At 42.3% G+C, this 15,169-nt stretch overlaps 1 protein-coding gene across 1 annotated transcript in view; it reads right to left on the bottom strand.

Moving 5' to 3' along the window:
- LOC112107703 (collagen alpha-1(XXIV) chain) overlaps positions 1 to 15,169 on the bottom strand; it is a 235,372-nt gene that overhangs the window by 45,119 nt on the left and 175,084 nt on the right. The window contains exons 36-43 of the mRNA XM_024201528.3: positions 12,254 to 12,307; positions 11,474 to 11,581; positions 7,663 to 7,716; positions 6,936 to 7,043; positions 5,155 to 5,208; positions 4,302 to 4,355; positions 2,981 to 3,037; positions 1,064 to 1,117 (exon numbers count right to left, since the gene is read on the bottom strand). Of these exons, the coding sequence (XP_024057296.2) occupies positions 1,064 to 1,117; positions 2,981 to 3,037; positions 4,302 to 4,355; positions 5,155 to 5,208; positions 6,936 to 7,043; positions 7,663 to 7,716; positions 11,474 to 11,581; positions 12,254 to 12,307 (543 nt within the window). The remainder of the gene's footprint in view (positions 1 to 1,063; positions 1,118 to 2,980; positions 3,038 to 4,301; positions 4,356 to 5,154; positions 5,209 to 6,935; positions 7,044 to 7,662; positions 7,717 to 11,473; positions 11,582 to 12,253; positions 12,308 to 15,169) is intronic.

The raw sequence follows: 15,169 nt of genomic DNA, 5'->3' as shown, positions 1-15,169 counted from the left end.
TTTGCACTGTAGACGTACCCTGAAAATCCTCAACTCCACCGAGTTAAATGGAATTCAAGCTGCTCAGCACCTCATGGAATTAAGGCCTTAATGAGCCTTTCTTCATGACAATCCCTACTTCACGCTCACCATGGGAGGGAATTATACATTGTTTAAAGTTTTCTGCATTCTTGCGAGATTGGCTCATACTTGGTTTATTGGTTTATTATAGGTCTGATCTGTTTTGTGTGTGCAAGATCTTTCTGTCAGGGACTGGTTTCAGAGTGGTAGCCATGTTAGTCTGTATCAGCAAAAACAACAAGGAGTCCTTGTGGCACCTTAGAGACTAACAAATTTATTTGGGCATAAGCTTTCGTGGGCTAGAACCCACTTCAACAGATGCATGAAGTGAAAAATACAGGAGCAGGTATACATACATGAAAGGATGGGGGCTGCTTTACCAAGTGTGAGGTCCGTCTAACGAGATAAATCAATTAACAGCAGAATACCAAGGGAGAAAAAATAAGGTGAGAGTAACAATAGGGAGAAATTGGTATTGGGGAATTTCTGTTACTCTCACCTTCTTGTCAACTGTCTGTAACCTACTGTTACTCTCACCTTCTTGTCAACTGTTTGTAATAGGCCACTCTCTTACCACTTCAAAAGTTATTTTTCCTCCCTTGGTATCCTGCTGTTAATTGATTTATCTCATTAGACTGACCTCACACTCCTCATTGTTTCTGTCAGGGACTGTATCTTTTTGTTTTGCTGATGCCACAACAGTAACAATTGTAATGAGTGTTCGTTATAGTGAGGTTACAGCATATTTGCAGGAAAACTGCATAAAACATACACAAAATTATTAGGATGAAAGTTACAAAATAATAGTGTTTGCAATTCCAGACAAATTTATTAGTTTATTCGATACAGTATAAATTTACACTAAGAACTAATCAATACAGGTGAAGCATCAGCAGCTCACTTGTGTGAGAGTGTGTGTGTGTGTGCGTGTGTGTGTGCGCGCACACGAGAGAGAGAGAACAGCAATTTTGTTTTGCTGTTTTACAAAGTAAGTGGTATTTACCTTGAATCCCTCATCACCAGGTTCTCCTCTATCTCCACATTCACCACTAGGACCCTAGAGAGACAACCAAAGAGCAGAGTTTAATGGCTGAATTGAAATACTGCTGCAGTAACAATACATCTGGGCCTTTCCTTCAGAACAAACCAATCAACCAGCTGTGAGGTTACCAAAACATACATACTGTTAAATTAGAAAATCAGCTAAGTCCACGGAATAAAAATGAACCATTTCTAAAACAAAAATGTATTACAGTAAGACATGCAACCCATCAAAAATATATTGTAAATGAAGACCACAGTCCAAGCTTCTAACCTCCCACAGCTGCAAATCTGGAATAATTCTATTGACATCTAAGGAATCTCTCCAGATTTACACCCATGTAAGTAAGATCAGAATGAGACCCTAACTTTTTTTTTATTTGAAGGGATCATTTGATTCAAATTGCAGAAGATTATAGGAAGGTGCCATTACCATGATTAATATGTAAAGAAAACAAATGACAGGGACCATTAGGTACAGATGGAACCTGTTTTATAATGAACCTGCCTATAGTGAAACTCTGTTTATGAGAGGAAATCCTCAATCCCTTAGCAAAACCTGCATAAAGAGGTTTAGTGTATGAGAACTGTACAGAAGATGGGGGAGGCAGGGAAACCTCTCACCTAATCCAGAGGCAGGGCCCTGTGAATGATGGTGCTGCTACTATCGCATCCCATCACCTGCAGTAGAAGCTGCAGTTTGCTGACTGCATTTAAAGGAAAAGTCTCAACTCCCAAATCTGCAAGGTGCTGGGTCCTCGCTGGGAAGGGTTAAGCGCTTTAATGCTCATTGCAGTCAATGAACCAAATCCTGCATCCACTGAAGCTGATGCGTGCAGGATCTTAGCCAGTGGAGGTAAGGAGGCTCAGCACCTTCCTGAAGGCACTCAGCATTTAGGTGGATGGAGATTTTAATAGGGAGCAGCTTTTCCCTCCCAGTATCTGAAATAAAAGCACTAAGAAAGCAAATATTGCTTTATTTCAAGGTTACCAGGGGATCATCAGGCGCAGTGGATCTTCAAAGTTTATGAACTGACCCACTGGCCATCTCTATTACATGCTCATCACCACAGTACTGATGCCAGGTCCCTACTTCTCCCCTGCACTCTAATGTTTCTGCAGAGACAGCTGCTGTAGAGCTCAGCTACATGGCATGCATGGGGTTGTGGAATCCCCCTCCGTTGCCTCTCCCCTTTTCTGTGTTTCCATTAGATTTTGGGCCTCCTGAAGCAGCCACGTGGTATGCTTCCCAGCGGAAACCCACATGGAATGGAATGACTCTGCATACAACTTTTGCTCCAGTTAGCATGGCAGAATCAACACAGCTATGGATGAGTGAACTAGGTTCTCTTCTTTCTCAGGCATCTTCATGAGAATTGTTAACTGAGTTCCCTCTGGAGGTCCAAATTCTGTCTTCATTTACATCTTCTCATTCCATTGCCTTCAAATTCTTCTTTGTAGGTAGTGCTCACACCATTTTAATAAACAAATCATCATAGCAGCTCACCCTCGCACAGTTGCATTCATTTTGCATTGCTAACAGGAATGAAAAGACACTTATATTGGGTCACTAAAACAAGCAGATAACTATTTGGAACAAATTCTGTTCTCAGACATGTTCATCTAAATGAAAAGTAATCTCATTAGGATAATTTAACAGGGAGTACAGATCTGCTGAGTAAGAAGGTGCCATTTTTGGACAGCCACTTTTTACAGTAAAACAATGTGTTCAGTTTTGTTTCTAATGACACTGGTTCTGCACCTTTGTATGACAAAGTGACCCTAGACTTCTGAGGCAACTGTGGAACTTGTGGAAACTCCATTTACTGCCTCTTGTCTTGAATCACTAATATAATTTTTTTGAGAAAGAAAGACCTACTGGTTCACCTATGGGCCCAGGTGGTCCCAGTACTGTGTTGTCTTCGCCTGGGTAACCCTAAAAGGAAAATAATTATTAAAAATATTTATTCCTGATAATGAAAATCTACCTAATCAAGTTTTTTTTTACTATGCAATACATTCCAATTTTATCTTCAATATTAAGCAGAAATAAACATTTCATACAGTGCACACACATGCAAATATGGATTATATAACACATTTATACCAATTAGTGGTAGTGACTACTATCATTAAGGCTGCAGAAAACCCCCTGCTTTTACATGCACTGCACTTTCAAAAACATTCACATTTTGGGCTAATTACTCCTAATCCAATAGGTGTAGAGGAAACACCATTAATTACACTGAATATCATAATAATTATATAGGTTAATTTTATGATGTTTTAAATGTCACACTACTACCCACACCAACAGATAAAACACTCTCTGCTCCAGTAACATATTGCCCTTAAAGACTAAGGGCCAGTTTTTCTTAGGTGTTTAAGCATCCACAGATCCAGAGAGGTGCCTTGTAGGATTTTCAATAGAGCCTAAGCAGGTTAACCTAACTCCCATCGACTTCATGATTGTTAGTTGCCAATCTACTTAGGTGCTTTTGAAAATTCCACCAGGCACCTATCGGCATCTTTAGGAGCCTAAACACCTTTGAAAAACTGGTCCTAATAGGTTACTCTGCAAGGCCTTGATCCTACAAGCTCATCTGCATGGGTGGATCTGTGTACCTGTCTGACACCCCATTGCCTTCAGTGAGCATAAGGGTCCGCCTGCAGGATCGAGGTCTAAAAGAATCAGAGTGAATCTATAACATTGGGTCCTGATCCTGTAATCACTTTCTACCAAGCATAGGCCCTGATCCACCAAAGCACTTAAGCATGTATTTGACTTTAAAGTCAAGTCAATGGAAATTCTCACATGCTTAAAGTTAAGAACAAAGTTAAGTACTTTGCTGGATCTACGTTGTTTACTACTGTAAGCACACTCAGGGAAGTCAATGGTGGTGTCTGGTAGTGCAGAAAATGACTGCAGAACTAGGACCTTATGTTTTATAAGCTGAAACATTTTATCATTCTAATTCTTAACTCTATCTTCCTGTAATTTGTTTCCCCAGTTTTAAATTTTTGCTCACACTGCATCACAACAGCAGAGGTGTCATTCTTTTTCCCTTTGATGGTTTTGGATAAACAAAGGCTGTGAAAACTGTCTTTTGAGAAATGCTTTGATAATCTATGAATGTACCGCAACATTTCCACTCTTTACAATCACTGGGACTGTAAACAACAAGAACCAGTCTCCGTACCTTCTCTCCTTTGGGTCCTGGAGGACCAGGTGATCCTGGCTGACCCTGATGACCCTAAAAAAAACCCCAAACAACTAAATATAAAATGTTATATATTGCTCAGATCAGTACTTTCTGCTGTATGATAAATTGAATAGTGACAGTTCAGACAAATTATGGGCCCAGTCTGGAAATTTGTTGCAGGCAGGTAGACCTCTAGGTGTACAGTCACAGAGGCTCTGTCCAGACAAAGGGGGGCAAGTGCAGGATCAGGGCATTAGTTTGCAATTAATATTTGAAGACAAAGATTTGATGATTATTCCATTAGGTGACAGCAGGAATCCACCTATACTTTGCTTCTACTATATCAGTTTGGAAGAAAATGATTATTTTTTGAGAGAGGCCACAAAACATAAATGTCCTTCTTCTAATCTTGTTAAATCTAAAAACTACAGGTTCTCTTATGGGGAAATGCCTGTCCAATCAGCAGGTAATGGCTAAGTTTTTAGGAGCTCTCTTCTGCAATTATCCTACATAAGTAGTCCTTACCTATGGGACAGTCCTATTGAGTGCAGTGGTCGAGAGCAAGGATTTCATGATTGGGCCTCATGTGCGTAAGAAATAATTGCCAGTGAAACTTTATTATTTATCAATCCATCCATCAAGATTAAATTTATTCATTAAAAATTAGTTTTCATGTAAAAATATCTGGTGTGTCGGTCACCTAGTTGGATATTTAGACATTCTTTGTATAGCCGACCTCCAATTATGAGAGATTGTTCAAAATATATTGTAATCACAAAATTATATCTCAGATATAAATACTGACATATATACACACACACACATATACATTAATTTGGTAAAAGCTCACCATGTAACCTGGAATTCCTGGCTCTCCTTCAGGTCCCATTACTCCTAAATGTCCCTGTTAAACAGAATAATCAGTGATAAAGAAACTAATTGCTTGGCACTTGAGTAATGGTTTCTTCTTTGTACAGAGGATGTGTATGCAGGCATGAATATCATTACTGACCATTAGAGGGCAGACAAGAAATCTGTACAAAACCAGGGTTGCCAACTTTCTAATTGCACAAAACCGAACATCCTTCCTCCCCCCCTTCCCCCCCCCCTCCACCCCCCCCTCCCCCCCCCCCCCGTTGCTCACTCTCCCACACCTTCACTCACTCACTCATTTTCACAGGACTGAGGGTATGGGCTTTGGGGTGGGGCCATGAAGGGTTGAGGGTGTGGGAGGGGGCTCCGGGCTGGGGCAGGGGGTTGGGGTGCAGGAGGAGGCTACGGACTGGGGGCTAGGGCCAGGGATAAGGGGCTTGGGGTGCAGGAGGGGGCTCTGGGCTGGGGCCGAGGGGTTTGGAGTGTGTGGAGGGCTCCGGGCTGAGGCAAGGGGTTGTGGTACAGGAGGGGGTGTGGGCTCTTAGGTGGGGCCAAAAATGAGGGGGTCAGGGTGCAGGAAGGGGCTCTGGGTTGAGGCACAGGGTTGGGGTATGGGAGGGGTGCGGGCTCTGGGTTGGGGCCAGGGATGAGAGGTTTGGGGTGCAGGAGGGGGCTATGGGCTGGGGACGAGTGATTGTAGTGCGGGAAGGGATTTCAAGCTGGAGCAGGGGGTTGGGATGCGGGAGGGGGTTCAGGTTCCAGGAAGGAGTTTGGGTGCGGGAGGGGGCTTAGGGCTGGGGCAGGGATTTGGGGTGTGGGCTCCAGGTGGTGCTTACCTCAGATGGCTCCCTGGAAGCAGTGGCATGTCCCCGCTCCAGCTCTGCATGCTGCCCCTGTTCGCATGCGCCGCTCCTGCAGCTCCCATTGGCCACGGTTCCTGGCCAATGGGAGCTGCAGAGCTGGCACTCGGGGTGGGGGCAGTGCGCGGAGCCCCCCTGGCTGCGCCTCTGCCTAGGGGCCGCAGGGACATGTTGCTGCTTCTGGGGAGCCGCACAGACCCAGGGCAGACAGAGAGCCTGCCTTAGCCCCGCTGCGCCGCATCCGGATTTTTAACAGCCCAGTTAGCAGTGCTGACCGGAGCTTCCAGGGTCCCTTTTCAATCGGGTATTCTGGTCGAAAACCGGACACCAGGCAACCCTAGTACAAACAGGGCCTTATCCAAAGCCCATTGAAGATGATGGAAAGACACCTATTTTAGAATAGGGGGTAAATTTAAAAATATGACTTTAGAATATGATTCTGATCACAGACACATGGGTGCTTGTGTCAGAAAATTCCACTTACAAGGAACAGACTATATTTTTGGAGTATCTGAGAATAAACTGTGTTCAAAGATAAAAAACATTCCCCCACTGATAGTATTGTTTGTATACATCTTATATCATCTTTGGTCTAAAAATGTTTTAAGGTGGTCAGTTATAAACATCCTTCTTTATTATATTCAGCAGATGATTCCTGAACTACTTAGTCTAGGCCAAGATTCAGGGTAACCTTGTGTGATGACAATAGACAGTGTAGATTGTATTAGCTATTCTAGGAACAAGACAGAGAGAAATGTAGGGTCTATCTGTGTCCAGCAGCCTCAATAAAAATTACCTTTTTAATTCACTACAAGCAAGACTTGTCTCTTCCCCTCTATGAGATTCCATGCCCCTAAACTGTAAATACATGACTCCATAAAAAATATATTGTACTAACCAATGGACCTCTAGTTCCTCTTGCGCCTTTAGGACCAAATTTTCCAGGTTGGCCAGCATCACCTGTGGCTCCAATCTCTCCTGGAGGTCCTAGCTGCCCCTTTTCCCCCTGTTGGTGTTATTTTATGGAAAGAATTAAGACATTTACATTACAATTAAATATCAGTTTATACCTTAGCAAAAGAATATCATTTAGTAAGGGTATTATTTTTAAACACACAATTTGCTTTTAACTGTAGTTTTTAAATCTGAGAATCTAGGACATGCAGTGAGGAGTATTTCACTAACAAGCATGATGGTTTGTTAGTAATTTATTTCTATATTAGCCAAACTGAATGTTTTATGCTACTACTAGTGATGGGCTCAACCTGCAAAATCCAGAGCCACATTTTGATGCAAACTTCACCTGAGCTGTACGGAACTTGGATCTGATGTTCTGTTTTGGGACCATACCTACCTACTACAGGCTCCATTGCTATGCAAGTGATAGAAAATTATTTGCCCAACTTCAGGGCAAAGTGTGAGATGAAGTATATGGGGACTTGATTCCTCTTACGCCTAGGGTTTCCTGGCTCATCGCATGAGCCTAATGATACAAGTGGCACAAAAACTTATGGTATCTTCTGGGGCTCTGGATTCATCAACACCAAGTGATTAAGAGGAATTATTTTGTAATAGAAATTCAAGGCTCACAGAAAGGAAAGTAGGAAAGCTGAAAAAGACATTACCTTTCTTCCTGGGCGACCCCTTTGACCTGGATTTCCTGGTGTTCCTTCAGGTCCCTGTGTATTTATCATGGAGGGAGAAACAGATATTGAGAGGGCTCTGAGAACATGTTTAAATTGCACTCCGATTGGATAATCTCTGTGAGGCCTTTGAAAATTAGAGATGTAGGTGGAAAATTTTTATTAACCTTGGCCTTAAGTTAGCATGAGTTATTAGAATGAAGTAAGCATCAGGTCACTTTTATCAAATGAGTGAAAAGGCACCAAAACCAGCCAAATAGAAAATATTCATGTGGGAATAGAAGTAATTTTGTCTTCAAGCCAAACACTGCATCTAGTGAAGTATGATATGCAGACAGTGGAAAACTGACAGTGGATCCCAAGGTTCCGTCTATAGAGGGAGCCCTAGTGAGAGCAGTAAGGCCCATGCAGGGCTCACTGCAGGTCTGAGGCCTAAACCAGTAAGCAGCAGGCAACATGGTGCACAGTTCATTGCTGCCAGCCACCCAGTAATCCAGGTGCAGGGCCCACCAAGCAGGAGATGAATATCAGGTCCATGCTGCCCCTGCTATTCAAGTTATACCACAATATGACCAAACCAAGGGGGTGGAGGGGGGATGCCAGGCTGTTACTAGGAGTCTTATGATTCCAAATGAGCCAGAGTGCTCAACAATTGATGCTGACTTTCAAGGGGGAGAGAAGAAGTGTAGGGTTTCTTTTTCTGGAGGGGAGAGAGACATTTTGGTGAATTCAGGATCAATGCAGGTTAAACCCATCTCCTACTTTATAATCCTCCTCTATGTTTAGACACGGCCCCAAAGCAAAACTATTGGTTAAAACATCACTGAATTTTGAGGAAATTCATTTCCTGGTCTAGAGCTGAACTTTGGAGCTTGTCCATATGCTCATAATGAGGCCAAACCAAAATGCAGGGTCCAAACATTCTCAACCTTTGAGACCTTTAAGGAAGAAGGAAAGCAATTTACTATAATGGCCTTTGAAACATGTGAAGGAGCAGAATCCTGAAAAAGCTTCAGCTAACAAACAGCTAACCACCCGATTAGTCTTGTTTTGTGATGCACAATAAGACTTTGATGATGAGATTTGCTGTATAAAAATATAATTTTATAAAATGAAGATGTGCTAAAGTTGGGTTGTTTTTTTGACCATTTCAGTATATCAAGTAGTGCAAACAGAAAGCATTCAAAGTGTTCTGAGTTCTTCCAATGTTTGTAGCAAGGAGAAGAAAATAGCCAGCATGGTACTGCTGATCTCCAGATTTATGCAAAGTTAGTAGGGCTTAAAATCAACAAAGAGGAAACTAAAACCATGAGAATCAGATGAGTCAATGTCAGGGACCATGAACCCTGGCCCACAGGGCTCTGTGGAGCTAGCAGGTTCCAACTTGCCACCAAGGGACCAGCTAATTGTTATCAGAATAGGAGTCCCCAGAGCTGATTGGCGGAACACTTGGGGCCCTGATTGGTCCACAGCCCCTATTTAAACCCAGCACAGGAACAAGAAGTGTCCATGCATCTGGGATCCACCTTGATCTGGACTGTGCCTTGTGCTTCCTGCTCCTGCAGCTTGACTCTGGTTATCGATCTCTGGTTCTGCTCTCAAGTATGTCTCCAGTTTCTGGGGTCTCCTGGTAACCTGACTCTGCCTGCTTCCTGACATTCAACTCTTGGTTTGCCTTCTGGGCTGTCTTGGATTCTGACTTCTGTGTGGCTGATCCGGCCTGACTCCTGCTTTGACCACTAGGGCAGACTGCCCACGTCCCGGTCATGACAATCAGCTTTAATTCCCTCTGGGGACTCTACCTGCTGTGCTGCCTCTCTGCATGCCTCCAACATCCCTGACCATGCCAAGGGCTCAGTTTAGCCCTATACTTTTTATTCTTGAAAAATATAAGAAGCTTGTTCAATTAGTGATTTCAGTGTTTCCCCTAATGCATTACATAAAATCTTAAAGCATTTGACTCTCTGGGACTGCATATCTCAGGGGACTTGATCGTTGGGTGAAAAATATAATATGCTCCTTTCTCAGTTTGTGAGAATGTTTCTTTAAGGAGCCAAGAATAAGCAATATGTTGCAGAGGTCCTCCAGAAGAGTTTAAAATTGAAGACAGTTGGAATGCCTGAGCTTCCAAGAAGAGAAAAGTTCTCAAGAAAATGCAAATAGGGACAGGTGAACCCAGCTAACCAAATTCAGCAAAGGAATGTTACAAATACTTATGTTTCTAAGTAATTACAATGTCCAGTATTCAATCCAGCTTTGAACAGAAAGGCTACAAAATTATCCAGAATCTTGAAACTCTCAGAACTACCTCAGCTGCAGGTTCAAGACATGCCTCAGGTGTATGATTCCAATTTCAACCATGAGCAACTGATTACTCATCTTCAACTGTGGGAAGCCAACTGTCAGTTTACAGAAAGATCAGTGAAGTCAGTTCAGAGATACCTCAGTATGCTAAACCAAAGCAAATTTCCACTGTTTTCAAAGTGGTGATATTGATAAATGATTTTGGACATCAGTAACTAATGATGTATACGAGCGAGTCCCAGAATAAGTTATAGCTTTCATTTGATCAGATGGACTCAAGGTAAGTGTTATTTGTGCTCTCTCCCTTTGAGGGAAGGGGAACATAACAGCAGGGAGAGGATGGCTGAGGCCTTCTCTCTAATCTATGTGGGGCCCTGTGAATAAGAATATTTAAGTCCCTTGTCCATTCACACTGTCTGTGTCTAGACTCTAAAAAAGGTACTTTTTGTAAAGTGACTTTGAAATTGCCTCCCTTCCCTCAGTTAAGCAGAATCTGGGGAAAGCGATTTAACAGAAATTCGGCTCAGCGGAGCTCATCTGATGAGTTTTCCAATTCTAGGCCAGTTGTTCGGCACAGTCTAAAAGTTCTTTTCATCTGATAGCTGTTCAGTGGTTTCTCTAGAATAAGTTATTGCTTTCACTCTGGTTCCTAGTGAATGCAGGTGCCCATGTGATGATTGGTACCAAGTGGCACTATTGATATTCTCAGCAGAAAAGCTAAGTGTTGATTGGGGATGGTGGCTGAACTGACTTGTCATTCCTACAGGTGGTCTTTCAAAGATAGGGTTGAGGCACATAGCTGAGGCAGCACAGGGGACACTTGCTGGTGTCTATGGGGAAACTGTTTTGTAGATTGAGAGCGCACCTTTCACCCTACAGGCTGTCACTCTTTACAAGCGCTAAATTCTTTTGCAGAACTTTTTTTTTTTAAAGTTTTAAGGCTTATAATTCATTGTTATAAAAGGATTTGTAGCTAAAACTTGGTTACACTTTAAAGCCTGAAGCCTCGGCATTTATAAAAGTTGCAGATTGTTTTTATTTATTCAGTACTAGGTGCTTTATAGACCAAAAAATGGCAGCTTTCTACCACAAGAAGCTTACAATAACAGACAATAAAACATTAGACAATCAAAGGATGACAATAAGGACACAGGTAGGGGGAGGAGGAGGACAATGTGTACAGCATGAAAGGTCATGACATAACATTTACTGCTATGTATGTAACTTGTCAGGAGGGGTTTGAAGTAGGAGACTTTAAATTACTGGTATATGTTGCACAGGATCCTGGTGATTGTTCCAGGCATAAGGGAGTGACAGTGAGGAGTCAAAAATCTGCCAAAAGGTTCCACATTTAAAAAATGGCCAACATGGTTCTCTTCTTATCCATGCATCAAGCCATGGAAAGTTATATGGAGGTGGCGAGCTCATTCAAAGGAGATATTTCTTTTTGCAAGAAGTAATACCCAGCTTGGTTGAAATTTATACTTACTGGAATACCCATTATGCCAGGTTCACCACTGGGGCCTGTAATTCCTGGAATTCCGGTTTCTCCTTTTTCACCATCCTCTCCTGGAAGCCCTTGGTCTCCAGGGATCCCCTAAAATACAGCAGAAGAATAAATCAAGCCTGAAAAGAATTAAACTGTTGTGTAACATGGTTCAATATAAGAATTCTCTGCTTATTTTTGGCCCTGATCTAAAGCCGATGGGGTCTTTCCACTGACTTCCAAAAGGTTTTTGGATCAGGCCCCCAGTTAGGGTGAAATGATTTTTATCCAGTTCAAATTGCCCTCATAATGCCAGATTTTTGCCTGAGTCCTATGCAACTGCACAATTCTTTGGAGGCCTCACAAAATCTTCCTTCCTTCGTGTCCCTTGCACAGGGGCCTAGTATAGTCTCGGTCCTTGTACTCCTTTGAAAGCAAGGACTGCGAGTGGCTTAGCACTTGCCCACTTTTGGTTGGCTATGTAAAGAATCACATGTTGCACCCTCTTAAGGGTCACAGTCACTGTGCTCCCCCAAGCACTGGGGTTGTGGCAGGAAGCATTGTGCCTCCCTGAGTGCCCTTTCCCAGATTTCTTACTGGGCTGGTCCATAGGGTCCATAAATAGTAAGGCAATAGCTTTTACAATCCTTAGTTATTTTACATTAAGTGCATCATTGGGCTTGTGAAATACAGATAAGAAAAACTGGACTTAGGTAGGTAGGTTCTTAACTAGGTAAGTAAAACCAGGAATATTTCACACCTATTATGAAAAATGAAGACTACCTTTGAGCCATCTTTCCCTTGTACACCATCTTCTCCTGGGGATCCTGGTTCACCCTAATTTTGAGAAGAAATAAAACAAAGTTACTGCCACTTCCCAAATATCTGAAGGAGCTCTCTTTGTTGGGACAGAGTTGCCTGTGAAGAACTTGTGCTGTTTAGCATTACATGCATTTTCGAACTGAAATCAGATTTTTGTAGACAGATTTTTTGTTGCTGGGATTTTTTTTTGTCTTCATTAGAATGTAAGAATGGCCATAATGGGTCAGACCAATGGTCCATCTATCCCAGTATCCTGTGTTCTGACAGTGGCAGGTACCAGATGCTTCAGAAGGAATGAACAGAGCAGGGCAATAACTAAGTGATCCACCCTATCATCCAGTCCCAGCTTCTTGCAGTCAGAGGTTTAGGGACATCCAGAGCATGGGGTTACGTCCCTGACCTTCTTGGCTATTAGCCATTGATGGACTTATGCTCCACGAAATTATTTAATTCTTTTTTGAACCCAGTTATACTTTTGATCTTCACAACATCCCCTGGCAAGTAGTTCCACAGGTTGACTGTGTGTTGTGTGAAGAACTTCCTTTATGTCTGTTTTAAACCCACTGCCTATTCATTTAATTGCTTGATCCCTAGTTCTTGTGTTATATAACAGGGTAAATAACACTTCTTTATTCACTTTCTCCATCCCATTCATGATTTTATAGACCTATCATATCTCCCTTAGTCTTCTACTTTCTAAGCTGTGCAGTCCCAGTCCTTTTCTCTATCTCCTTGTAAGGAAGCTGTTCCATATTTCTAATAATTTTTGTTACCCTTCTCTGTACTTTTTCAAATTCTAATATCTTTTTTGAGATGGGGGAACCAGAACTGCATGCAATATTCCAGGTGTAGGTGTACCATGGATTTATATAGTGGGTTTATAATATTTTCTGTCTTATTATCTATTCCTTTCCTAATGGTTCCTAATATTGTGCTTTTTTGACTGCCACTGTCCATTGAGCAGATGTTTTCAGAGAACTAGCCACAATGACTCCAAGATCTCTTTCTCGAGTGGTAACAACTAATTCAGTTGTTCATTACCTTAGGGCAGTGGTCCCCAACCTTTTTTGTCTGGCGGGTGCCAGACGACGAGCCACGGAGGACCGTGGCGGCGGACGAGCATCCCCTGAAATGCCGCCGACAAGCAGTGTCATCCAGAGGCGGCATTTCAGCGGCGATGCCTCTGGAGGACGCTGGTTCTCAGCGGCATTTCAGCGGATGCTCGTCCGCTGGCCAGTACGCGGGTGCACTTAGACGCCCCGGCGGGCGCCATGGCGCCCACGGGCACCGCGTTGGGGACCCCTGCCTTAGGGAATAAAACTCAGAGGCCTGTAAATATGAAATGCAGTAAGGTATAGGTCAGGACTCCTACAGTTACAACACTCTGAAATTTCAGATTCAAATATCTGAAATCATGAAATTTATGATTTTTAAAATCTTATGACCATGAAATTAACCAAAATGGACCATGAATTTGGTAGGTCCCCATTAATGGCTCAGTTATATATATCACTCAAGATCAACACTGTCCATGAAAAAATCATCACTTACCAACAGTTACAACACCAAGATATTTTAAGGTTCTGCAATATTTGTCTTTATTAGGGTCTGATCCTGAGAGAGACTGAGCATTCATAACTTTGCCTTCACAGCAAATTGCAGGTGTACTGCACCATAGGAAATAACTTTGTGGTATCTGTAATACAGTGGTGTGATAAGTGTTGACTTTTTAATGCTGAGTTTATTTTTCTCCAAGGATTAGCAGAATCTTGGAACCTACTTCAATTAGGATTCTCTAAAGGAAGAAAAGGGGGTGTTGAGGAATTGATGGAATGTACAATTACATTCTAAAGCTGAAGTTAGAAAGGGTCTTGCTTTATTCTTGTCAAAACTTTCTAGAGAAAATAATTTCAAACCAACCTGATAACTTTCTTTGACAGGGTAACAAGCCTGGTGGATAGGGGAGAAGTGGTAGATGTGGTATATCTTCACTTTAATAAAGCTTTTGATACTGTCTCGCATGACCTCCTCATAAACAAACTAGGGAAATGCAACCTAGATGGAACTACTATAAGGTGGGTGCAAAAGCGGTTGGAAAACCGTTCCCAAAGAGTAGTTATCAGTGGTTCACAGTCATGCTGGAAGGGCATAACGAGTGGGATCCAGCACGGATCAGTTCTGGATCCGGTTCTGTTCAATATCTTCATCAATGATTTAGATAATGGCATAGTGAGTATACCTATAGTTTGCAGATGATACCAAACTGGGAGGGGTTGCAAGTGCTTTGGAGGATAGGATTAAAATTCAAAATGATCTGGACAAAGTGGAGAAATGGTCTGAAGTAAACAGGATGAAATTCAATAAGGACAAATGCAAAGTACTCCACTTAGGAAGGAACAATCAGTTGCATACATACAAAATGGGAAATGACTGCCTCTGAAGGAGTACTGTGGAAAGGGATCTGGGGGTCATAGTGGATCACAAGCTAACTGTGAGTCAACAGTGTAACACTGTTGCAAAAAAAGCGAACATCCTTCTGGGATGTATTAGCAGGAGTGTTGTAAGCAAGACATGAGAAGTCATTCTTCTGCTGTACTCTGTGCTGATTAGGCCTCAACTGGAGTATTGTGTCCAGTTCTGAATGCCACATTTCAGGAAGGATGTGGACAAATTGGAGAGAATCCAGAGAAGAGCGACAAAAATGATTAAAGGTCTAGAAAACATGACCTCTGAGGGAAGACTGAAAAAATTGGGTTTGTTTAGTCTGGAAAAGAGAAGACTGAGAGGGGACATGATAACAGTTTTCAAGTACATAAAACGTTGTTACAAGGAGGAGGGAGAAAAATTGTTTTTCTTAATCTCTGAGGATAGGACAAG

This window comes from Terrapene carolina, unplaced genomic scaffold, assembly GCF_002925995.2.
Source record: "Terrapene carolina triunguis isolate 2854851 unplaced genomic scaffold, T_m_triunguis-2.0 Scaffold211, whole genome shotgun sequence".
Lineage (NCBI taxonomy): Eukaryota > Metazoa > Chordata > Testudines > Emydidae > Terrapene > Terrapene triunguis.
This window is presented reverse-complemented; position numbering and strand designations above follow the sequence as displayed.